Source organism: Solea senegalensis, linkage group LG14 (assembly GCF_019176455.1).
Source record: "Solea senegalensis isolate Sse05_10M linkage group LG14, IFAPA_SoseM_1, whole genome shotgun sequence".
NCBI classification, from domain to species: domain Eukaryota; kingdom Metazoa; phylum Chordata; class Actinopteri; order Pleuronectiformes; family Soleidae; genus Solea; species Solea senegalensis.
The window spans coordinates 4,027,407-4,051,819 of NC_058034.1; the positions used below are offsets into that span (position 1 = coordinate 4,027,407).

Below are 24,413 nucleotides of genomic sequence, written 5' to 3' on the forward strand. Positions count from 1 at the left end.
AAAAGTAGTTTTCTAAGAACTTCCATTTGCACACAAAAGCTAGAGTCACAATAAAGTCTCAAGACACACAAAATACCGCATGACATGTGACATGTGTTGGTCACATGTAATAAGCTGTAACATATTACTGTGCTCAATGTAATATGGCAACTCTGGGTATTGTTGTGAAAGCAAATGCTCTATAACACAGCTAATAATCACCATATGGACTGACAAGCATGTAGTATATAGAAACTCATAAAGTGTGTGTCTAACTTCAAGAAATTAAAGGGTCAGCTAGGTCTATGACATTTTAGGATTAGTTTATATCCGAAGGTTTCTAAACTTCCAGAAGACTGCAAGCTTTTTGAGCTTACTTGTACGCAAGATTGCCTCATTACATTTAATGCATTATTCTATGCATAGTTACAGAAACTTCATTGTGTCTTTTACAAGCAAACAATGCCATTTTCACAGCATACTGAAAGTGTGTACAATAGTATTACCACAAAGTTGTTTGTGGTGAATTTACATTATCAGTATAAATATGACTAGAGAAAACTGTCCTGAGTGACTTGAAAAAGCTATCCAACTCACCAGCATTCAGTCCTAGTGATTTACTTTGAAGTGCCATAAAGGGTCAGCAAATTTGTTTAATTATCTTATTCTTGTTTTTCACTTTAAAAATGTTCACTGAAAAAATATATTTCTCGTCTTACATCGCTTTTGTCTCATTGCATATCTTACATACTATTATTTTTCAATTATTGCAATAATATGGTGAATTGCAGTTAGTTTTGTTCAGGATAATCACGAATGTGTTTAATGTATGACACAAGACAACGCTGTATTTCCAACTGGGTGTTATCTAAATCATGGATTCATTAATCTCCTCAAATTATGAAGTTGATGTTCACGTTTAATTGTCCGGTTTTTGTATTTATTTATTTGCTTATTCTTGTTGTACATCCGATTTGTAGTCCCAAACGCATCATTCTTTCCTTGTATTTCAGCAGTTGTAAACTTATAATTTCCGAGGTGTGTATGAACGCAGCATGACGCCGCCTGTGGTGGCTCATTACATTATCTGGCAACCGGAGTCGCAGCGGACAGAAGAGTGGGGATCCCCGGGATTTTTTTTACGCCGAAGCCAGCATCAAACATCTGAAAATCGCGGGGGAACTCGACGAAGCTCCTCCTAGACTTCGTAAGTTCGCGCATTTCATCATCATATTAACTCGTTCAATATTTTTTAATTTTTCAATTAAATTGTGACGACGGAGGAAGTTTCTCTCGCCGTTAGCTCGGCTAACGTAAGTTAAGCTAGCTAGCATGGCTTGATCTCAGCTAACGTGCAAGGTAGCAGTTTGTGTGTCGCCCAGCGGCGCACATACACCTTCCGAGCATGGACTGCTACACACAAACCGCCTCAAAAGTGGACTAATAAAAAAAACAAACTTCACCGACAAACTTATTTTTGGGATGCCCACATAGTAAGATGTCATGTAAGTTGTTGTTTGTGTTTACTTTTATTGGAGCGACGAAACTCTGAGAGAAAATCTTAATTCCCGGCATATAATTAAAGGACGATTATTTGTGAATATGTTCAGCGAGTGTCTGGGCAGACGAGTGTCCAGGGAGGTAGCGTTAGCCGGCTAACTTAGCTCGCTAGTTAGCCACTAGCGGCTCAGTAAGGACGGTGTCGGTTTCATTGTCTGTCGTGTAAAGCTATGCGGACTCACACTGACATCGACGCGAAATATCACACGCCACAACACACTTAAAGGAACACCTACTCTGCTTTTTGGTGGCTTTCACTGAATCTGTGAAAACTGATGAAAACCACAATTGAATGTTAGCTCGCTTTAGTTAGCCACTGGGGTTGTAGCCGGACAGATGGACAGGTTGTTGTTGGCAAGCCAAGTTAACGTTAGCATGTGATAGCCTGTTGTTGTTGATGGGTAAGTTGAAGATAAACAGCCAGATATTTCAGGCGACGCTGGGTCACCAAAGTTTGTGCAAAACATTGTGACCAGAATTACCACCAGTTATTGTTTAACCGATCGCTTCTTAGACGTAGGTGAGTATTGTTGTGGCTTTAAGAGCCACTGATCTCAGAACTTTGTCAGATTAGCTCAACCGTGAAAAGCCTGTTTTTATGGAGGCGTAATGGTGGACGATTGTGCCTCCGTCGGAGTGTGTGTGTGTGTGTGTCTGTCCACCACGGATTAGTTGCTGTCGCCAACGCCAGACCACAGGCAAACAAATGGTTAATTTGTTTTATATCGGATTATTAATGTCCGTCAACTCTATTAAAATGTACAACTCGGTGCATTTAAATATCTTACTTTCAAGTATGCAGGTATTCTCTGAAACTACTATATCGATCGTCCCCGTTGAACTCGGCCATTTGAAGCCTCTTTTGTGATCCGCATTCTTTGATGATGTAAGGATGTATTGTCTCCAAGATGTCTCTCGTAGGGCTTCTGTATTCAGTGATGTATTCAATCTGTCACCTCAATCAACATCAAGCTGTAAAGCATGGGTTTGAGAGGACACTTAATATTGTATTCACGTGTCTTTGATGTGCGTTTAGGCTGAACACCTCTGTTTATATATTAGTGTTGTCACTCTTGTCTAGTGATGGGGGCCAGGGTTTTCTGGCCAAAATTATGATCATGAAGAGAAAAAGGATAAAAAAAGATGAGTTGATATTGTTTATTACTAAACAATGTCAGATAGTTGATTACTGAGTTTTGCTCCTGAGTGAATGTTGAAGAAATTATGGTTTTAAACTGCTCAATAGAGAAAAACACTTGTTAGATAGAAACATTTAGCAAATCTGAGACAAACCATTCATAGCAATTCTGTGTCTCAAAATTTGCTTGTGCATGCACATTATATTGTGTATTGGACCTTTTGATATTGAAGAAAATTAGCATAGCATCAGCATTGGGACATGTCACTTTACATTAGAGCAGGGGTGTCAAACATACGGCCCGGGGGCCAGAACCGGCCCGCCAGAGGGTCCAATCGGCCCACAGGATGAATTTGTTCAAATTTCACACTAATCTAAACGTCAAATGTCAAATGCTCCAGATACCCGTGACTAAATGTTTGTGCCTTTTTATAGATCCAGTGTGCTGTGTAAATTTAGGCATGATATTGTTGAAATTGTACTTATATCTCAAGAAATTTCATGTTTTGTAAAATGATCCTTCAGTAAATGTAAAACAAAGGAGAAAAAACAAAGGGGTTCTTGTTGTTCATAGGTTATTATGCTATTATTTTACTATTTTTACTGGTCCGGCCCCCTTGAGTTCAAATTGTGCTGTATGTGGCCCCTGAACAAAAATGAGTTTGACACCCCTGCATTAGAGGATATCCAGACAGACGTGACTTCAGATCCCCTTTGATTCTGCTTTATTCGATACAACTGTATTCTTATGGAATTGACTTGCTCTAAGCATTCTTTTTTTTATTTCTTATTGCTCAGTTGTACCATGTGCTGTTCAACCTTCATGCTTAGCCGTGGTTATTGAAGTGGGGATCCAATGTGTACAGAGTTCTACTATGCTCAGTTAAAGTTAAAGATGTTCTTGTCAAAATCATAGTTATGCAGTGTGCATTGTGTTGTTCCTTCCTATTTGAATCATGAGAGATATTAAAATGAAAATTACACACAGAGCAACTCTTTATATTTATATCGTAGCCAAGGAAATGTAAGATAGATTCCCTTTGTGTGCCTTTTTGTTTTTAGTCTTTTCTAATGATAAACACCATGTATTTCTAATAGTGGTTATAACTCTTTGCAGGCTGTCATGACATAGCCCTTATTGTTTTCATCCATCCACATCTCAGTGTTTTCCCTATCATTGTAAGTCTTAGGTTCAGGCTGCAGCAGTTGAGCATTTGTGCACGGTGCTTGAACTAATGAATGGAAACACTTGGACCTCTGTACTGCTCTGGTGAGAGGAGATGCCACATTGGCACCAGAATAAGTCACTTTTTCCTTTGAAACATATTTATGAAAATATGAGGGTTGTCCTGTATTTCAGAACTAAACAGTGGTATTTTACTTAATTTTGTCATTTATTGTTGCTATGCTAGTAAGTGTTTTCAAGTACTTTTGTAGTGAGTCACCCAGAGTTAATCACCGTATGTGTTTTGGTGGTCCAGTTGATCTGTAGGAGTTTTCTGGAGGCTGATTGTAGCATGTTCTACAGCTACAGTGGAAACAAATTCATGAGTGAAAACAAGTATCATAATGTGACGTCTTTACTTCAAAAATGAATAGGACAGAAAATCTGTCATAACAAAGAAGTGCTGTGTTCATCTTGGATAATGAGCTCAAAGCGATTAATGTAAAAAAAAGCAAAGATAAGAATCGAATGGCAAAAGTATCTGAATATTGGCTCCTGAGCAGTCTGCAGACACCCAACCTAAAATGTTTAAGCAGCCACAGACTATAGCTGTTGTACTTTTGACATTCCTTGTAGTACACACCAAACTGTCAAGGTTAACTGCAGGACTTGGCCCTCTCCATCAGTAAACATATTTGTTTAACTTTATTTCTTAGTGTCTGTGTATCGTGGAAAAACAACAATCACATATTTTTTTAAAATGAATATTAGAATAATAATGATCCACAAATTATACAATATGCATATTTTCACACCAGCAACCCCCAGAAACCAAGGGATTACACACTGCATCTTGCTGAGATCGTTATAATAACGGAAACTGTGAGCTCTTTGTGGGGTAATGTTTAAACACAGTAGTCTGGTTGAGAATCATCACAGTTGCTGTGAAAAGATTAAAATTTATATTGTATTCATAATATTATATTCATATTTGTTTTTTTGTATATTTATACTTATTCATAGAACAAATCTACTTCTGTACATATTTATTCTTATTCTTGCACTTTCTGCTTGTTGCACTTCTGATGAGATGCAAACCTCATTTCGTTACCCGAAACTTGTATTTGAGTAATGACAATAAAGTTGAATCTCATCTCAAATGGAAATGCTGCTGAAACCAAGTCTCAACAAAGTGCAAACCTTGAGATAATGTATGTTGTGTGATTTAGAATTGAAAATTGAATTTAATTGAAAAATTACAATTGATCTGGATATGAAATGAGGATCCTTGTTTTACTCTCCACTTTAGTACGATGCCACAGTGGAATAGGAAATAGACTGAAGGTGTAAGTCTAATGGCGCATTTCCACCGGCTCTATTCGCCTCGCCACACCACGTTTTAAGTAGCATTTCCACTAGCATAGTACCAGGTACTAGGTACCAGGTAGTAATTGTGCCGTGTCTAAGTAGTCTGACTACAGTTAAACTGTTTGTTGTCTTACATGCCAGAGGACGAGTAGTCATACTGGCCATGGGGACCCACCCAAAGGCCTTGGGCAATTCTTGGAGCTGGAGGAGTGCAACCCTCCAATGTTTGACTGAACAATTTCTTGTTTACCCTGTTGGACTTCATATTGACTTAAGCACGTGTGTGTAGAGTGTGAACGTGTCTCAGAGAGATAAAGGTTTAGACAGGTTTAGTAATGAGATCGCAATTGAATTTTATGACACCAACACCTCTGGCAATTTGAACTGAACTTAAAGTAAGCACACTTTTTGTCACACCTGAGTTCCATAGCCACTGTTCACTTAACAGTCAACAGAACATTTGCTTTATTGTCTGATATTTGTTTGGCTGATGTCCAATGACCAGTGAATAACTGGCCTCAAAACTTCATATTCCTTTGGCAAATAATCTTAAATAAAAAAGTAAGAAGTGTATGTTCTTGGAGTCTCGTGCTAATACCCATGGGTGTAGTGGGGGCACTCTATTGTGAAGCTTTGTTGTTTTTGTGGCAGTCAAACTCTGTCATCATTCGTATTTGGATTTGAATTATGTGACTGAGGTGGTCTTGTATACTAGCAAGGTGTCAATGAGTTTATCTCATACATGTGTATGTAATACTCAAGCATGTCTTGAATAAACCTGGTGTAATGGACCCTCTTCACAGCAGGTATTTGTCAGGTTTTAACAACAACATAATTAGGTATTTAGTTCTGCTCCAGATTTAAGAGAGCAGGGGTTCTGCTATGCAAGTGAAAGGGTGGATCACAATACATACTTTGTATATAGAAGCTGAGAAATAAGTTTACTGTCAAGTCATTATAGCATTGCTAAAACAGGACATGTAATGATGGCCCAAGACTTTTACACAGCACTATAGGTGCATGTTATGTAGTATTGCAGTGATTGAGCAACAATTTATTGATTACTAAATTAATCGTCAACTTTTTTTGATAATCGATCAGTTTAAAGCTTTTAAAACAAGATTTCTGATTGTTTCAGCTTGTTAAATGTGAATATATTCCTTGTTTCTTTGCTCCATAAAGCAAAAAAATGATTAATTCACTGAATCATTTTGGTTTGTGGAGAAAACAAGACATTTGAGAACATAATTTCCAGTTTTGACAAACACTGATCAACATTTTGTAACGTTTTCTGACATGGACCAAATGATTACTCGATTAGTCGAGAAAATGATCGACAGAATATCTATTATCAAAATTATCATTAGTTGCAGCATTGAAATTAAGCACCAACTAATTTGATTAGTTAATTAATTGGTTTGAGTGTTTATTTGAAAAAAAAAAATAACAATAATAATTCAAATAAGCTCTCTGTTTTTTCTTGATTCTTAAATGTTTCTTTGCTCCATAAACAAACTAATTTGGGTTTTTAGGTGGACTAAACGATACATTTGAGAACATCAGCATGGCAAGGTGTGTCAGTGTATTTTCATTCGTTTAAAGATATTTTCAATACTCGTGAAAAACATGTATTCATTGGATTGGAGATGAAAAGGAGAACTTTTTATTTTTCACACACTTCCACCAGATCACATTACCTATGACAGTACAGATTGTCATCCTTGAAGTTCACTGCCATTCCCACTGCTTCATACAATTGTTAGGGTGGAATGACTCGGTTTACGAATGGTATTTTTAACGCCCCCACAATGAGCCCAGAATAGTATTTTAGCCCTTGCACTTAAGACAACTGGTTCTCCTAGATATGTTGGTGCTACATTTTTTTATGCTCATTGTAGCTATCTATTATGAGGGGTTACTATAAAAGGTTACTATAAAAGTGGCTGGCCCATGGTTCCATTCAATCCAGCCATGTGTAGTTGGGTGTGAAAACAAGCACAGCAGACAGCACATGGTTCTAAACTCATTAACATTGTTGGGTTTGTTCATTAAAAGAAGTCAATTTTTCCTTGACATTCACCTATGATCTGTATGTTACAAATTTATCTAACAAACAAACAAACTTGCTTGTTAAGGTAGATTTAAATTCTATATGCATATAATCATATACTGTAACTGCTTTTTTTTACATCGATATAGACCATTCTCTGTAAATGAGATGTTCACTTGTGTATCAGATAAGCGAAGGGTGACAAAGGTCTTTCTTTTATATGTACCAGTGGCATTGCAAGCCTAGCCATATTGATTTTGGTTGTCCATACAGTGCCATTAGATAATCTTGTATCTTAAGCATCATTACAGTCCACGTAGTAAATTCGTTTCCTGATGTGTGTGTTTTTACCCCATGGTTTGTGTATTGTTTGAATGTGCCTACCTTAATTTTGGATATATCATGATATAACCTTTTGGCTAATTTGTGCTAATAAAGATCTTTAATTTGTAGTCCATTTAAGATACAATACAAAGCAATTCACCTTTTTGAACAAAGCCAATAGTTGTTGTGACTATAGGCCCTTTCATTGTATACAAACATTGCAAGCCTAGCGAGTTTGGGGTCAGAAAACGTCACAACAGGTAAGCGAATAGCATGTATGTCAATGGTGGTTAGTAATGTATCCAGTGCTTTTGTGATCAGAGGCTCAATGAGGTTACCAGAGAAGGTTGAGCTGTTACAGTGAGGTGTTTTTAAGGTCTTTGTAATGTTGATGAGAATTACGTCATTCAGATTGTGTTCTCTTAGGAGTAATGAAATTATTGCTCATAGTACTACAAGTCTTTAATGCTTTCTGTTTATATTTGTGCATACTCTCCATAACCCAGGTTGAGATTTACTGTGAACATTGATTATTTTGGTTATTTCTTTGGTTAGTACTGGTTGATATATAAATAGGGACTGTTTTAAAAACAATAATATTATGTTGTTTTTAATGTGATTATGTTTATGCATTCTTGTATGATCATGAACAAAAATCTAGTCTGCACTTCCTGGACTTACTGTTTTTTTGCGTTGTCACGTTGCTTAGTGAGAATCCAGGTGGAGACATGCGCACACATACATATGTGTGGCTCTCTCTCTATCACACACACACACACACACACACTGGGAGATCCAGGGTTAAAGGCTTCCATTTTGTTAGGTAACACCCTAATGGTCTGATCTGTCAGTGGCGTTAAAATGGCAGGGGCTTAACCCTTGGTGTTCAGGACCAAACCAGTAGACACACACACACACACACACTCACTTCTGGCCTGACAGAGCCTACAACAGAACAACTGAGGAAGAGGAGGGGAATATGTGAGGCAGGGAGAGGCGGAGGGAAGGACGGAGAGTGAGCAAGCGAGAGAAGGAGAAGACAAGGAAGAGTATTTTTCACATGGGTACAGTTAGATTATGGCTCAGCTAACCACATGCGCTCTGCACCCTTCTCCCTCCCCCAGCCATGCCACCTCCTCAGCTGGTCCCTGCCCCCACTCCTTGCTTTTAGGTTAGGTAGGCAGTTTTTTCTATTTAGATTTAGATGGAAAATAACAATAGTCTTTAAATTGTCTTAGTCATTGGAAACCATATATTGGTTTGCATGAAGCAGGTATGTTGTGGGCACCTTAAATGTAAGATATTCACAACCTCATCATATCTGCCAGTATGATAACTGGCATTTTGAGTAATTATAATTGACCAGGGCCCCTTGGCCACACAAGAGTGGTCACTTTGGTATTTTTTTTGCCCATACTTTTATTGTTTTTCAGGATTGTATAATTGTTGTTTTCCCTTGAATTAAACCCCAAGGACGCAGTTGGGAGTTACAGCACAGTTAGGAAAAAAATCACCAAATGACACGTTTCTGCTGGCAGAACATAAGACAAGTAAGTTAACAGGTTGTGAATATGGTGGGGAAGTGTTCAAGTGGGCTTGTCTTGTGGGATTCACTGCATTGAAAACTTGTCAGCATCACTGTTAATATAATCAATAGTTATTGACATCCAGTGGTAATCTAGCCTTAATATGGCTGTCATGAATAGTCTTACATTTAGCTTAATGGCACCAACATGCACATTAGCTGCAGGTATTATATCTTTTGCCAGTAAGTTTTAAGACTCAACTCAGCCACTTCAACCCTCTCACTGAAAATGTGCAATAAAGTGGTTCTATTTTATCCTGTGTAAAAAGAGTGCACAGCAATATCTCTGACCGTGATAACAAAATGGAGTTCTTCACAGTGAGATATATGCCAACCAGTCACGTGTACCACTTAAGTTGACGGTATCATTATTCAGACAAATGTGTCAAATTATTTCAAAACTCATTTCTTCGTAGTTTTCTGTAATCTGAACTGGTCTTCCACAGTGAATTGGCCAATTGTAAGTGTAAGGCAAAGGCTGTAATGTGACATTTCATGATGGGGTTGATGGTGGAAGAGTGAGATACTGGCCAAGGATCGATCGGTAATGGAAAGAACTGATCCTTGAATTGAACTGCCATTTGTGGTACCAGTGCCCTCCAGGTTTGACTTGCTGGACTTCATAATGGTCAAGTCTGAGTTACACTTAGTTTTGCACCCTTAACAGAGCTGGGTGCACACTGACAATGCAGCCACAACAAAGAATAAAAATCATTACCTAATTTTCTCATTCAGACCAAATCAGTTTAGTATTTTTAGCATTGATGATATATGTAAATAGATACAATTATGCAGCAAAGAATTGTTTGTGGTGCAAATATTCATTCATATGACAAGACTTTTAAATGTAGAAGAACTATGACAGGGGAGCCTTGGTAATTTAGAAGATGTGTTATGTGCTATCACCTGCCATTACATAATACTTTGAACAGTGTCTCAGTGCAACACGGTTTCTGAAGTATTAATGCTATGATTCTTCCACCCTACCCCTCTCAAGTGACACAGATAAAATCATAAACTCTTAATGAATTGGCGGATAGACCACAGTGTAGTTGAGTGGCGGTGCTTCACTGTTTGCTTTTGATTCCTTTCATGTGCAGATGGCCAGGGGCACTGAAGGTCTATGCAGCAAAAGTTAAAGGACTTGTCATTGGTTAGTCTACTGTAAATCTATTCATGATAGTGTTAAGATAGACCCAAACATTTTCATGTTCACCCCAATAGGACACTTCGTTTGAGGAGTTTATCCGTGTATCTAATGAGCTAAACAGGTACAGTAACTAATTGGGCTCTCGACATCTGAAAACACATGATCTACTATGTGATTTGTATATGTCTACTAATGTTAGGTCAACACAGCAGAAGGGTTGTTTCTAAATTATTTTAATGGAGTACAGTGTGTTTGTGCTCAGGCCATTTTTTTGTTTCAGCTGTTGTTACAGAGTGTGGAGCTTGGTTCAAACCACACGGACATTAGTCTACACAAGCAATGTGACTGACATCAGATGTTTGTGATTTGAGCTACTTCCTGAGCACTGAGTGCCTACAAGTAAGACACAACTATTTTGGTAAAAAAATCAGTTGACTGATTTTTTTCTAGAAGTCGACTAGTATTATTGTGTTTAACATTAGTGTTTATTCAGATAATGTTATTTGCACAAACAAAATATGAACTACAGCTGCTTCTTCAATTTACTCCTCTTGACACATCAAACATGCTTATTACATGGCTTGGTTGAATACTTAATCATGATAAGTCGATAGCAACATTCAGTGGTCTGTTATGTTCTGTATAATAGACCGTTGTGTAACGGACTGTGGCTGGGGACTAATCACATGGAGAGCGACTGTATCCATGTGCAGAAGTGTGGTCATTTTACTTTCAAATCGTCAGAGACCTCCTATTAGAAAATATATGGATAAACGGAGACATGCTTTCATTTTTCTAGTTAAAAAGTAGTTTAGGAGTTCAGAGTAGACTTGTAGTGCTCCAGGGCTAAAGACACACATGAACCCTTGCTTTTAGCTGGAATTTATTTACAAACGAATCATTACATTACATGTCATTTAGCAGACGCTTTTATCCAAAGCGACTTACAATGGAATTGAGTACAATCAGCGAGGGGTGGAATCGAACTTGCGACCATGATGTTTTTTTGCACATAGGGTACCGGTCTTAACCACTGAGCCACTCCACCCCCACCCACTGTTGAAGAATCATCTTCAACAGTGTCGTGCTGACCACAAGCTGCTCAGCTACTACTGTCAGTCTCATTTATATCCACTAAAAATGTTTCTGTGCTGATGCAAGGGCTTGTTAGCATGACACTGTCATTCTTATGGTTTACTTGATTTTACTTGACTTTTTATTCTACCTCCTCGCAGCAGTGTGATTTACCCCTGACAAGCCCCCAGTGTAAATAAATAAAACACAATTTATTTTGAGGGCATGGAAACATTCACAGTCCTCAAACCCCATGTGAGCTAACTGACTATTTCACTACAAGGACGCAATATGCAGTTGTCATACTTGGGGAAATAACTTAAAACAGTACTTTGTTTCTAAGCTGGATGACATGCAGTGATGTGGTCATTGTGATAACCCCTTTTTAATAACTCTTTGTTGGTTCAGAAAGCAGGTAGTGTATACAATGGGAGAAATGGGCCTTCTGCCCCCAGCACTTCCTGTAGTGCATTGCAGTTATTGAATGGTTTGCCAAAGCCAGTGTTTTTAGTTAAACAGGTTTGACATGACCATACAGTTCTGGGTTGATAAATTTTAATTATCAACACACTTGGACATCAATCAAATGTAGTTTTGCCTTGTTAACCAACAATGAATCAAGCACATTGAACATTGGATTAAAGATGACATCCATATCCTCAGGGACAAGGGCAGCAATGTAGACCTGAAACTAGCAACCATAGTCACCTAGTTACATTCAGATCTGCATTGTCTCAAAGGATGACAGTCATTTCCTGACTGGCACACTGTTGCAACTAGAGCAATGTGTAGCAGTTTTGTAACCGTTTTCCAGGATAAAGTACATTTTGTCAAGCACTGTGTGGTTTATGGTCATGCTCACATTTACCCTCTCGCAGACTGTCATCTCTGGGAGATAGGTGGTCTTTGTGTCTAGGAATGGTATGGCAGTGCACATCTGGCCTTGTAGAGGAAAGCAGGGTGGATTGTAAGTCTCCACAAACACATGTTTTCCTTTAACTGTTGTAGTTGCTTTAGATGTGGTTGATTTAATAATTATTTAGTTATTATCTCATACTAACATCTTGCAAAGTGTCAGGGATACTGGTGCCTCATAGAACAGTAAAACATTAGCTTGGCTTCATTATTATAGATGTAGAATTGCATAAAGGCAAATTCTTGTATTCTTGCAGATATTTATGGAATTATTTTGTATGCAAGTTTTGTATACCCCTTGCTTAGCTTTTTAATGTATTAAGACTAAATGGATAACAAGAAACACATGTGGATCTACTGTGTCCTTATTTTAATTGTCAACTAGAGAAAGCATACAAACCTTGCCAATGCTGCTCCCATACTTGCAATACTATCCCTTATCTTACAGGTTAATAAGTCGTGGTGATCTATGTCTGTTATCAGCAAAATCTAATAGTTTCTCCCTTTGGCCATAAACTATACCCCCAGATATTTTTTTATCAAAATGTGTCCTTTGTTTTTGTTATTTGTGCTTCTGACAAACAAACAGACATGCATGCCTTATGTCAGCCCCACATGTAATTTGGGGCTTGACATTTTTTGTAATTTCTGCTTTCCCATCTCATTCCTTCTTTACTGCCACTCTGTCTCTCTAGGGGTTAAACCTGCACTTGTACACAATTAGACCAGTCTGAGCCGGTTTTCCTGGGACAGGGTCATGTGGAGCCGCCATAATGTCATGTTTGACTGCAAAGACTTTGTGAATTACAGATGCAAAGTCTTAATCAGTCTTTGTCAGTAATGATGCTGCTATATCGCTATCTCTAAATATGCTTGGCTGTTGAAACACCCAAGTTTATGAGTAGCGTAATTGCATGACTACATGGTAACATCTTTATTCTTTTACTTTCTCTTCTATAATGAACGCATGGCCTACATTGAAGTGAATGTGACACAAATGGTGCTTTGTAATAGGTTTTTCTCAGAATGTCAAGTGGCTCTTTCCATCCTTTGATTGTACTTTACTGAGTCAGATTTGGATCAGCGTCCTGGGGAATGGCAGTAGGGACAGAATATGTTTTGATACAGCTGGAAGTATCTGTTATATTGAACTACAGCTATGATATTGCAAGTGTATATTAGCATCATAGCTCAATTAAACACAGGGAAAATTGCGTGCCAAGGGCTGCCCTGTCCCTACCGTGGTGTTTTACTTTTGTAGATATTGCAATAGCCCTAAGTGCACCACACAGCTCTATTGTGTGGAACAAATGAGCAGTGACTAAACTGGCGAGCTACCATATTTTTAAGAGAAGTGTTGGACGGTGGCAGGACAAATTAGACAATGGAACGTGAAAGGTTGTATGTCAGCCCAGGTTGCAAGCAGGGCTGGACAGGGTGTACCAACTCTTAAGTGAAGGATTAAGTTGTAGAATATTAATGAATAAATGAATGGACCACACAAATTTAAAATATATTTCATGTGTTGCCCACCATAATTTGCAGCAATGGTTGTTATGGCAACCTCATTGGCAAAACAGAGGCACTTCTGCAAATGAACTAGTCTCTTCAAGAAACCAGTACATTAATGTGAATGAATGAGTTGTGTACAGTGTGATATGATCTGTGGTGTTGCTCAAAACTCTACACTATGTCTTATTAATTTTATATATACCGTTTGTAACAGTTTGCTCCATCTTGTCTTTCTCCAGGGTGAGAGCAGCCATGTCAGAGGAGGCAGTGCGTCAAACACGCAGCCAGAAGCGGGCTCTGGAGAAGGACCATGCAACTCCTGGGTCTCCTGGGGACATGGATGGCAAAAGGGTTAAACTGGAGAGGGGAGATGCAGCTGATGCTCCTCTGGCCCTGATGGGATCTGGAGATGAGGGTGTCAAGCTAAAGAATGAACAGGCTGCAAAGGTAGCAGCCAGTATCCTAAAGGCTGGAGAGGTGAAGGCAACCATCAAGGTGGAGGTGCAGACTGGAGACGAGCCTGTTGATATGAGCACATCCAAAAGGTTAGAAAATGATTACAGTTTGACTTGTTGAGTCCCTGTTAGTGCATTGAACTCCTGAACTTGTTGTTTATTCTCACAGACTGAAAGGAATACTAGAAACACTTGGCCTTGGACATTCTAATTATTTCTACCGGGCCATAACATTACTTGGTCAACTTCAAAGAAGCTTGGTAAATTTATGCTCACATCTAGTTTCTAAGATAAAAGATGCAATAAGAAGTTTTATGGCTACAGTCGTTGAGTTAACATGGAGATGATGTGTAAAAACCTATATGTACTACAGCATGCCTTGGCTTTGTTGCAGGCATGCACGGCTTGTGTGTAGAGATGTGTCTATCAGAGTTTTGGGTTTCTTTCTACCTTTGCACCAACAAGTGGTCTGACAGGAGTCATACAGGAAGTTGCTGTGTGGTTTTCGGCAGCCTGCCCCCATTTTGAAAAGTTTGAGGCTCCTGAGGCCTGGGCTCCATTTTCTCCCACAGCAGCACCTGAACTCTGCTTCACACTTCACACAAAATGAAGGCTGTGTGTCACAAACTGGTTCCAACTGGCCGTTGCCATGGTTTCCACATTGGAAGGAGCAGTTGGAGGAAGGAGGGGCCAGGAGGGGTGGTGGGTGTGTCACATGACCACACAGAGAAATGCCTGATGTCATGTGATGTGTTTGGTAGAGTGATAAATACACCCAGTGGTGTGATGGCAGTTAAAATGTAAAAATTAGATGATTCAGCCAAAGCTGGTTGTGTTGACTCTGTTGTATCCGACGTGCGCTCACCTTTGGCCCCTGTTTAACACTTAGCATAAGTTGGTGCTTCCTTATTGTAAAATGATTATCACGTTGGTGTATACAAACAAACTTTGTAAAACCAAAGTGCAATTCAGGCCAAATTTCCCCTGCCACATAGCAATACAGCATCACTGAAATGGTGCAGTGCTCTTATAATCTGTGGAAGTTTGTATGCTTTAAGAAGTCATGAACTATGGTGTGGTGAAAACATTATAATATTGTTTTAATAGTGTTGTTCAATAGCAACAGACCAGATCTTTCTTGAGAAAGAAATTTTGATTTCAACGAAACTTCACCTGGTTAAATAATAATTAATAATCATACATTGTTTTGGAGCTAACAGTAGTCTTCAAACTTGATAGAAATAAATTATACAAGATAATATGATACTTTGTGGTCTAAAATTACTTACATTATTGTTCCTATGGTCCATTTCTACCGTGTATACATTTTCACAAATAAATAATGAAAGACATCTTTGCCGTGTCTATTTATAATCTAGGTAGTTTACTTAGGTTAAGAGCCTAGTACATTGCATTATACCCAACACTGCACCTAATAATGACTGATTCAGCAGTCCAATAGTGGGGAAAGTATTAAGCCATGATGAGCTAAGCTGAAGCATGCAGAAACACTGGACTTTTATATAACAAAGCTGTGTGTGTTGTGATACTTGTGTAATCTGTTCTCAATAAAGTAGTCGCAACCATCACAAGTTTGTCCACATCAGAGGCCAGGTCAGTCAAAGCTCTTGGTCACTACTAAGCTTTTTTGAGATGATGGAGCTCTCTCTACATACTGTTCTTGTACAAGGCATAGTGTATCGCATGTAGCAGTGCAGCTCATTGCAATACATTTTGAAATGCTAAACCCTTGGGGTTAGTTTATTATTTATTTTTTTGCAAAGAAATAACATGTTCTATTTTCAATTTCACCAGTTTATGTAGTGCAAGTGCAAACCGAGGTAAGCCAGCTATGGAATTGCATGTAAATTGAATTATTATCATTAATAATAATAATGATAATAATTCCAGACATTTAGCTTGCTTTGACTTTACTTGCAAATAAAATAAGGCATTTTGCCCAAAAAAAAACAAAGCACTTGAAATATGGCTGTATTATGAACAACATAACAACCTCACTTTGAGGTGTCCCTTTTTCCTCAGTGGTTTGTGTAGTTCAGTCAGTTCCTCTGCCATTTTCAGTTCACTGTCAGTCAATATGGCAATGTCTTTGACGGACCGCTTCACTGTCTTGTCCATCAAGGCAGAGTAAGAGTGCAGGCTGCTACTCCACATAACCTTCAAGCATGTCATGTACAGTATTACAGCTAGCTGAGACGTTCTGACCTTCTCTAACAAATGGCTCACTGTGTCCATCAGCTTTTTTTCACAGCATTGACCATGTTTTGTGCATTATGAGGCAACTGGTATTGTAATGCCGGGCCTAACCAGCTCCCACTCAGTTACTACATTCATAAGTTTGTCAGTTTGACGCGTGCTTTCACGGCTCTCATACAGGGAAAGTGTTTGTAAAAGTGCACGGTTCATCAAACACTTATGGCATGTTTTCACCGGCTCGGCTCGACTCGGCACAGCATGGTTGAGTTGTGTTTCCACAGTACCTGGTACCAGGTACTTTTTTTGTTCCTGCTCCTGGTTAGGCTCTACTATAGGCACTATGCGTGACATCATCAGACTGCTGGCCACTGATTGGTCAGAGTGCCATCACAGGAAGAGACGTCCCACAAGAATCAAGCCAAACAGTGCCAAACTGTAGATCAGTTAAAAAGTCTTAACAATCCTAAAAATGTGGCTTAATCTCCAACAATTGCCAGTGAAATATCTAAAATCTCAATATTTAACAGAGGAGTCCGGTGTATTTGGTGACAGTACTGCTGATCACGTCTGGCATCACAAACCCTGACACTGTATGTCAGTCCAGTGACTGTGTCAGATGGAGCCTGTGCTCCGGTCATAGAGGAAATATTGGAAAATTTGTTTTAATTAACTGATTCTAATGATTTAGTTACAGTGAAAACAACCTCTTTACAAGTCACTAGTCACTCAGTTGTGTGTCACAACGAAGTCACCGCAGGTTCATGCAGCCGCGCAGTAATAACTCCGTCCACGTTGAGTAGGTTCTTTTTTTGCAGTAGAAAGGCAACCTGTGCCGTGCTGTACCGAGGCGAGCTGGGACCATAGTGGAAAATGACCATTTAACTCACAGTTGCCCTGGACATCCAGCTGTCACTGGTGAGAGTTGTGTAGGAGCTTTTGACCAGTTGTTTCTGTATTTCCTCACTTGTCTTATTATAGAGCTCAGGGATAAGCCGGTGCATGAGGGAGGCTGCAGTGTATCATGGTTTAGGCTTTCTCAATGGATGGCAAAACCCCACGTCACTCAAGTCAAACTGGCTCCAAGTCTTCTGCTATGAACATGTCTGAATTGGTGGGAAAGTGCCTCTGAGCAACAGAGAAAAGCTGAACTTGTTTCTTCTCTACCGAGCCAAACTCCTCTCGTTCCAGCCACGGAAATGCATAGGAAACATCCAATTCGTGTTGTATGTGTTACCATAAGCATACTTGATCCCTCATCAAGCAATGCTTGCAGACAGTTTCTGTGTTATTGACAAGTTTTGCTCTGTCACTGCCTAAGTCGATGCTAAATCCTATCCCACTGTCCACGATTTGACTTGTTCCCACACTGTGGGGCATGTTGGCTGGATGGATGGCAACATTGAAGGATTTTCCCCCTGCAGTGTGTTGGAGTTACTTAACAGTGCAGTCCACTCTGTGATGTAACGCACATTATATTCAAAAGTGACAAGTTTTTTCCCCCTCATTACATTCCTGTTGTCACCTGAAAGTGACAATTCTGTCAACTTATCAATGGACTACACTGTGTAGCTCCAACGTTTAGGTTGAAAATGGGATCGTACCTATCAGTTATTGGACTGGACCACTTTATAAAAATTGGCTTTGTGTAAATGCAAACTGAGCTATGGAGGAAAAGTACCACTGCTTTAGGAGATAACTCAGAATAGCAGTGTTCTCAAAGTACCAGATTGTCAGACGTCTTTCTAGTTTTAAATGGAAATGTACACAACACAGAATGCAGCATGGTAATGTGTTAACATGATTTGAAACCCCTATGTTTTTATTAGAAAACACGTCATTTTTGCTCAGGTTAACCCTGATGTCCACACGACCCCGGCATATTAAGGCCCCCAAAAAAGAATTTTAAAAATGCTGTTGTCTCTGTTTTTGTTTGAGAACTCCGGGGCTGCTTTTTTTATAGAGAACATAGACATTTTGAAATACACGTACTTGCTTACGCTTCCTGATCAGTACTTATCAGCTATGACTTGACTATCAACTTAGTTTTTAAGTTTCACTCTTTGTCGATACCATCCCTTGTTTCCTGCTTTTTAATACTGTTGATTCTTGTTAGTAATACTCTTTGAAACTGAAAGGAAAAAAATTACTTCCTGTTTACACCGACATGTACATACCCAGTGTACCTGAATGGTCATGTGATATATTTTAGGCATTTTAGTATAGAGGATGCAGATTTCTTATGAAATGAAGCTAAAACACTCGGCTGGACACATCGTTTTTTTATGTGAAAAGGCACTGTTGGCGCAGTAGTGTGGATGCAGCTTGATTGTGTCCTAAGTAGTTTGACAAAGTTATGTTAATAACTAAGTGTTTGTTGTGGTCCATTTAATGATAGTTTAGTCTGCTGAAAGTCTCATCCCATAATGCATGCCTGTATAAACGACATGGTTATTGTAACATGTCTGACCTTGTTGAACCGAGCATGTGGGTGCCTCTGAGGCAGCTGTTGTGTGGATGGTAGAGAAATGTGTCAGAAGACAGGAGTGTGCAAAGGGAAGAGTGTGAAGAACTGACTCAGTGAGTTGGCGTATAAAAGATGAACAAGTAAGCATGGGGGAGGGGAGGATGAAGTAGTTAGTGACTGAGTGACTGAGTGAGAGAGAGTGTACACAATAGATTGGCTCCTGGCCATGTATTCCCCTCCCCCTCACTGTCACCCGCTCCTGTGTCTCCAGCGGACCTCCGCTCTTCTCAGCTTGTGACTCTGGTGTCGGCAGCAGGGAGGGAGGAGAGAGCCAAGGCCCAGGCTGTGCCGATCTGGCTAGGCCTGTGGCCTAGCCACAGAGGTAGGAAAGGGGTGAGGCCCTGTCTGGGTGGTAAACTGGGCCTAGGCTGTAAGACATGAAGCCTCAGATGCGACAGGGCCTGAACTGTATAACAGCTCTACATGTGAACATGCATAACTCCAAAATATGATGCAAACTTCCTCTGAATAAAATCACTACCTCTGCTTTATCACATCTTCCAATAGTTCTTACTTCTTCCTGGACTAACCCTTTTTTTCAAACCCTCAAGACGCCAGACGATCCCTGCTGAGTCAGATTTATTATGCCATCATAAATTATGCGCCGTGAAATTACAACCAAACGTTACTTCTCATCTCCAGCCGCCTTCACATGAATGTATTTGTCGTGTGCCACGAGTTGCCTTTATTCTTCTTAGCCCTCGGAAAAAGCCACTACAACCACTTTCCTCATATATTAATCGACGATGCTGTTGATGTGACCTGTGTTTGCATGTGGTTTGTGACTGAGTCTGTTGGAAAGCAGAGAGGCAGGAGGTCTGTCGTTGTTACCTTTAGCTGGAGATAATGGGTTGTTGTGATCTTCCCCTGTCGCCATTACACCATTATTGATCTCATGGTTGTCTTGTGTCCCAGAGCGACTGTGCACTGGCACAGAGAATGATAAAACGCTGTTGTATATCGCCATCTATTGGATGATGGACACAACTGCAGTTAGTTTCAGTTGAACCTATTTGCATTATTTGCAAATACATTTACAAGACTTGAATGTAACAGCACAAAATGTGTTGCATGATGAAGAATAATCAGTCACACTTAATCAGTAATAATCTTTGGTCTGTGATTTTCTCTCCACAGTAACATTAAGAAAGAGCGGCCGCCTCCATCACCAGATGATGTGATTGTGTTATCAGACAACGAGCCATCCAGTCCACTCATGAATGGTCACTGCTTCACAAAGACTGACACAGATAAACTTATGGTAAGAAAGCGCGGTTTATACTTTGTACACTACCCTATTCACCGACTTCACCGTCTTCATCCTGATGCCCAAAAGAGGCTATGGTGCCTACTGACACATTTTTTCCCTGTAAATCTGAAGGTATATTTTGGATTAGTTGTCTATAAAATGGCTTTTAATCTACTGTCCCGAGTTTCGCAAATTCATGTTAGTCGTCTTTGTTGTTGCTATCTCAAAAATAGGTACGCAAAGGCTGAAAATAACTTGTTTATATATGTCCCTTAAAATGTTTTTTTTCCTGTTATGGCCTTTGTAGAAGAGTTCTCCTGAGGAGAGGGAACGCATAATCAAACAGCTGAAGGAAGAACTGAGACTGCAAGAGGCCAAGCTAGTTCTGCTAAAGAAACTACGACAGAGCCAGATCCAGAAGGAGAGCAATTCACAGAAGGTAAAAAAACACCACAGTAGTAGTGTTTATTTGTAATTCAGGTGTTAGAAACATATACACACGTTTGTGCAGCTATTCTTCTTCCATTCCTTTTGGATAGCCTTATCAATGTGTTATCCCCAACCTCAACTATAACCAGTGAATGCCACATTCTAATTTTAACCCAACGACAATTAAATTCATAGACCTCAACTCCCCATGAGTACTGATCCTGACAAGCTCAGTGTTTATGCCATAAAACGTCCTAAAGAGTAACAACAGTTACATAAACACACACAGAAGGATTTTATTTGGCCTTGATGTGTAACTTCTGGTACCTGGTAATTTGTACCTTGAGAACATACATCTTAATCAACAGCTACTCTACTCCGTTCATTTCAAGGCAACTGGCTCAGTAGCTACTCCTCCTCCTTTGGTGAGAGGAAGCATCACATCAAGCAAAGGACCCCTCCAGGTAGTTATATTGCTTGGTTAGAGCCACTTGTTGTTTAAGGATTGAACTGATGTGTCACATAATCTTTCAGAAACATTCCTAAATAAGAATTCAGCTTCTTTGCTTTGAACCATAACCTTTTAATGTGAACTTGTCATTTATTGTGTAACTTCATTCTTGTTTAATCAGGTGACCGGTCGGAGCTCAGGCACAGTGATCCCTCCTCCGTTGGTGAGGGGAGGGCAGCATGTCCCGTCCAAACACAACTCTCAGATTGTCATGCCACCTCTGGTGAGAGGAGCCCCGGTTAGTGTGTCACAGCACTGTCTTATTGTGTTCTCAGTTGTTCATGTTTCTTTTTGTTTGCCATTATCGTATCATCATGTTGTCCTCTACCGGTGTGCTTCTTTTCAGCCTATTGCAGTTACTCCTCAGCAAATCGCCAGTCTACGTCAACAACAGCAGCAGCATAGTGGTTCTGGCCCGCCTCCACTTTTGCTCGCTCCTCGGGCCTCTGTGCCTAATGTCCAGGTCCAGGGTCAGAGGATCATTCAGCAGGGACTCATTCGGGTGGCTAATGTGGCCAACAGTAATGTTATGGTTAACATCTCTCAGGTGAGGACTTTGTATGATTATTATGAATCCCTTTTATTATAATTCTTTTGGGTTATCTCAATTGTTGACTCTATTCTTCTATGTATACAGGCCTCTCCATCCAGCCTTAAGGGATCCTCAGCGTCACCTAACTCCAGCATTAATGATTCTCCAGCCAGCCGGCAGGCGGCTGCCAAGCTGGCACTGCGGAAGCAGTTGGAGAAAACGCTTCTGGAGATTCCTCCACCCAAACCCCCTGCCCCAGACTTCAACTTCTTGCCCTCAGCAGCCAATAATGAGTTTATCTACTTGTTAGGGTTAGAGGAAGTGGTGCAAACGCTTCTGGAGATGCACGGCAGGGGTGAGTACGCCGTCACACACTTGTAGTTGGTTGGTGGATGTACTTTTGTTTTGTAAATGTTTACATTTTGTCTCTGTTTCACAGGCAATCTTGGCCCAGCTGCTGCAATGGCCAGCTCCATTCCCAAAGAGCCATACACCTGTGCCCAGTGTAAGACAGACTTTACCTCCCGTTGGAGAAAAGAGAAGGCCGGGGCCATCTTCTGTGACCAATGCATGTCATCCAATCAGAAAAAGGTCTTGAAAGCAGAGCACACCAGTCGCCTGAAAGCAGCTTTTGTGAAGGCACTTCAACAGGAGCAGGAGATTGACCAGCGTATCCTCCAGCAGGCAGCCTCTTCCTCCTCCATCTCGAAAACCACCTCATCATCCTCCCCATCTCTGTCTAAGAGTGACATGCTGATTTCCCAGACGTACAAGCAGGCCAGTGCTGCCATGCACAGATCTATTACTGCCCACCATGCTTCCATTAAGCAGGTTAGCTTTGCCTCATAAACCCAAACTAACTAATTTATTTTTTAAACCTGTATCAAGCTTTTTCCATCAGCAGGAAACATTTCAGACAATAGTGCAGCATTTTTCCTCAAAGTTTCACTTGTGCACGGCTAAAGAATAAGAATAAATGTTGTTGGTTAGACTTCAAAAAATTCAGCTAATCAAACTTACACACTTGGGACTTAAATCTTCGAGTTGCAGTTCATCTGAATCGGAAGGGGTATTAAAATGTGTCTGTGTTATTCAAAATTTTGCCTAAAGGCCTAAACACTGTGGCTTAAGTTTAAAACCAGGTTCATTTTTGATATATGCAATTAATCATCGTCTCTCGCATCACTCGTGTCTCTGCACAGAATCAGCTGTCGCACAGCCTCCAGTCCGCAGTGAGGTCTCGCGGTGTGGTCCACACATTCCCTTCCTCTCAGCTGCAGAGCTCTGTGACTGCAGCAGCGTTGGGCAGCAGGGCAGGTAAGCATGCTGCAGCACGCCCTCTGCAGCACGGGCCAAAGGTTGGCGCCAGTAGCAGCAGCAGCACTAACCAGGGCAACGTGGCTGCCTGGAGGAAGCAGAACAGCGCCAATACAGGTAGATAACCGTGAGGTGGGGTTGTACCGCGTACTCCACCTGCACTTGTTTTCGACTCTTTGGGATTATCACCCTCTTCCGCAGTGGATTCCTCTTTGTTTTTCTTGTTCTTTCTTCCCATAGTTTTCAGGACAAGCCTTTTTCATAGTTTTTCATTCCATTTTGAAGTTTTCGTACATTTTAAGGTCCAGTGTGTAATGTTTCGGAGGACTTTTTGGCAGAAAGTCATCATACTACTCATAAGTATATTTATTTTTTTAAGTAAATCATCGCTGTAAAAAAAAAAAAGATAAATTATAGTCTTTTATATATAACTGAAGCAAGAGCTTTGCTTGACAGAGGTACTGCAATGTTTCAGCCCAAATGTACAAACCAGCAAGAAGAACGACATGTTTCTGGTATGTGAAGGCCACTGTAGTCCCCTGCGTAACTCAATGGAAGGTTTAATGGCAGGAATTAAATAAGCATACCAAACCATCTTGGTTTGGAACGTGTGTGATATAACGGCAACTGTATGCAAGCACCGTGCAACACATGTAGCCACGGCTAGCGGCAACACTTCAATCTGCAGCCTCACCAGTCGATGTCACTTATTCTGGCACACTGGACCCTTCAAATGAAATTCTGAAAAGGTGCTGTAGACAAAATAATGTTTCACCCCCACTCATTTCACATAATGCCAACGTGTTATTGGTTATCTGTGCCTTCATCCTATTTTGATTCAAATCAAAATACTGTCATTAGTGTCAATATTTCATCATAGGTTCTGTAAAATGGCTCAATGGTCACTGCTGTCCATTAAACTGACCACTGATGTGTTTTTTGTCAGGTGTATCTATGGCCTACGTGAACCCCAGCTTGTCTGCCCATAAGACCACCTCTGCTGTGGAGCGTCAGCGGGAATACCTGCTGGACATGATTCCCTCCCGTTCGATCTCCCAAGCAGCCAACACATGGAAATAATGCAATCTTATTCTTTTACCATAACTATTATCCCTCTTAATATCAATAACAGCCATTTTCATTATCATTCTAATCCTTTCTATGGACTTCTATGCCTCTGGCTAAAATGGTGCAGGGGATGGTCAGCCTATTTCCCCTTTTTGTTGGATGGATATGTTTCCTTCATGACCTCCACCGATTCTTCTGCTAATACCTTCCTGCATCCCAGTTTGGAGTCTGTGCTGTGGCACCTTGGGACTCTGGGATTCAAGGAGATTGTCGAATAGAACTTCGGGTACC

The 24,413-nt window shown here is 40.2% G+C and overlaps 1 protein-coding gene across 4 annotated transcripts; it reads left to right on the forward strand.

Annotated features, from left to right (window-relative positions):
- The first annotated feature begins 1,049 nt into the window (after positions 1–1,049).
- On the forward strand, positions 1,050–24,265 carry gatad2ab (GATA zinc finger domain containing 2Ab). Of its 4 annotated transcripts, none has more exons than XM_044043976.1 (11): positions 1,050–1,186; positions 14,060–14,365; positions 20,154–20,277; positions 20,573–20,704; positions 21,087–21,158; positions 21,327–21,443; positions 21,552–21,752; positions 21,843–22,092; positions 22,177–22,568; positions 22,940–23,171; positions 24,001–24,265. In XM_044043976.1, exons 2-11 carry the CDS (start codon positions 14,073–14,075, stop codon positions 24,132–24,134), a joined length of 1,947 nt encoding a protein of 648 aa, XP_043899911.1. In that variant the 5' UTR covers positions 1,050–1,186; positions 14,060–14,072; the 3' UTR covers positions 24,135–24,265. The 4 variants fall into 4 exon arrangements, with proteins under 4 accessions (XP_043899911.1, XP_043899909.1, XP_043899910.1 ...); XM_044043974.1 differs by lacking the exon at positions 1,050–1,186 and adding an exon at positions 1,297–1,484; XM_044043975.1 differs by lacking the exon at positions 1,050–1,186 and adding an exon at positions 1,297–1,484 and having other exon boundaries at positions 21,327–21,428.
- The last annotated feature ends 148 nt before the right edge of the window (positions 24,266–24,413 follow it).

What these genes read in the sequence shown, in the direction of transcription:
- gatad2ab (XM_044043974.1), top strand. An exon ending in TCTGGAGATGCACGGCAGGG is followed by an intron (nt 22,093 to 22,176) that starts GTGAGTACGCCG and finishes TCTGTTTCACAG; the next exon opens with GCAATCTTGGCCCAGCTGCT. An exon ending in ACCATGCTTCCATTAAGCAG is followed by an intron (nt 22,569 to 22,939) that starts GTTAGCTTTGCC and finishes GTCTCTGCACAG; the next exon opens with AATCAGCTGTCGCACAGCCT.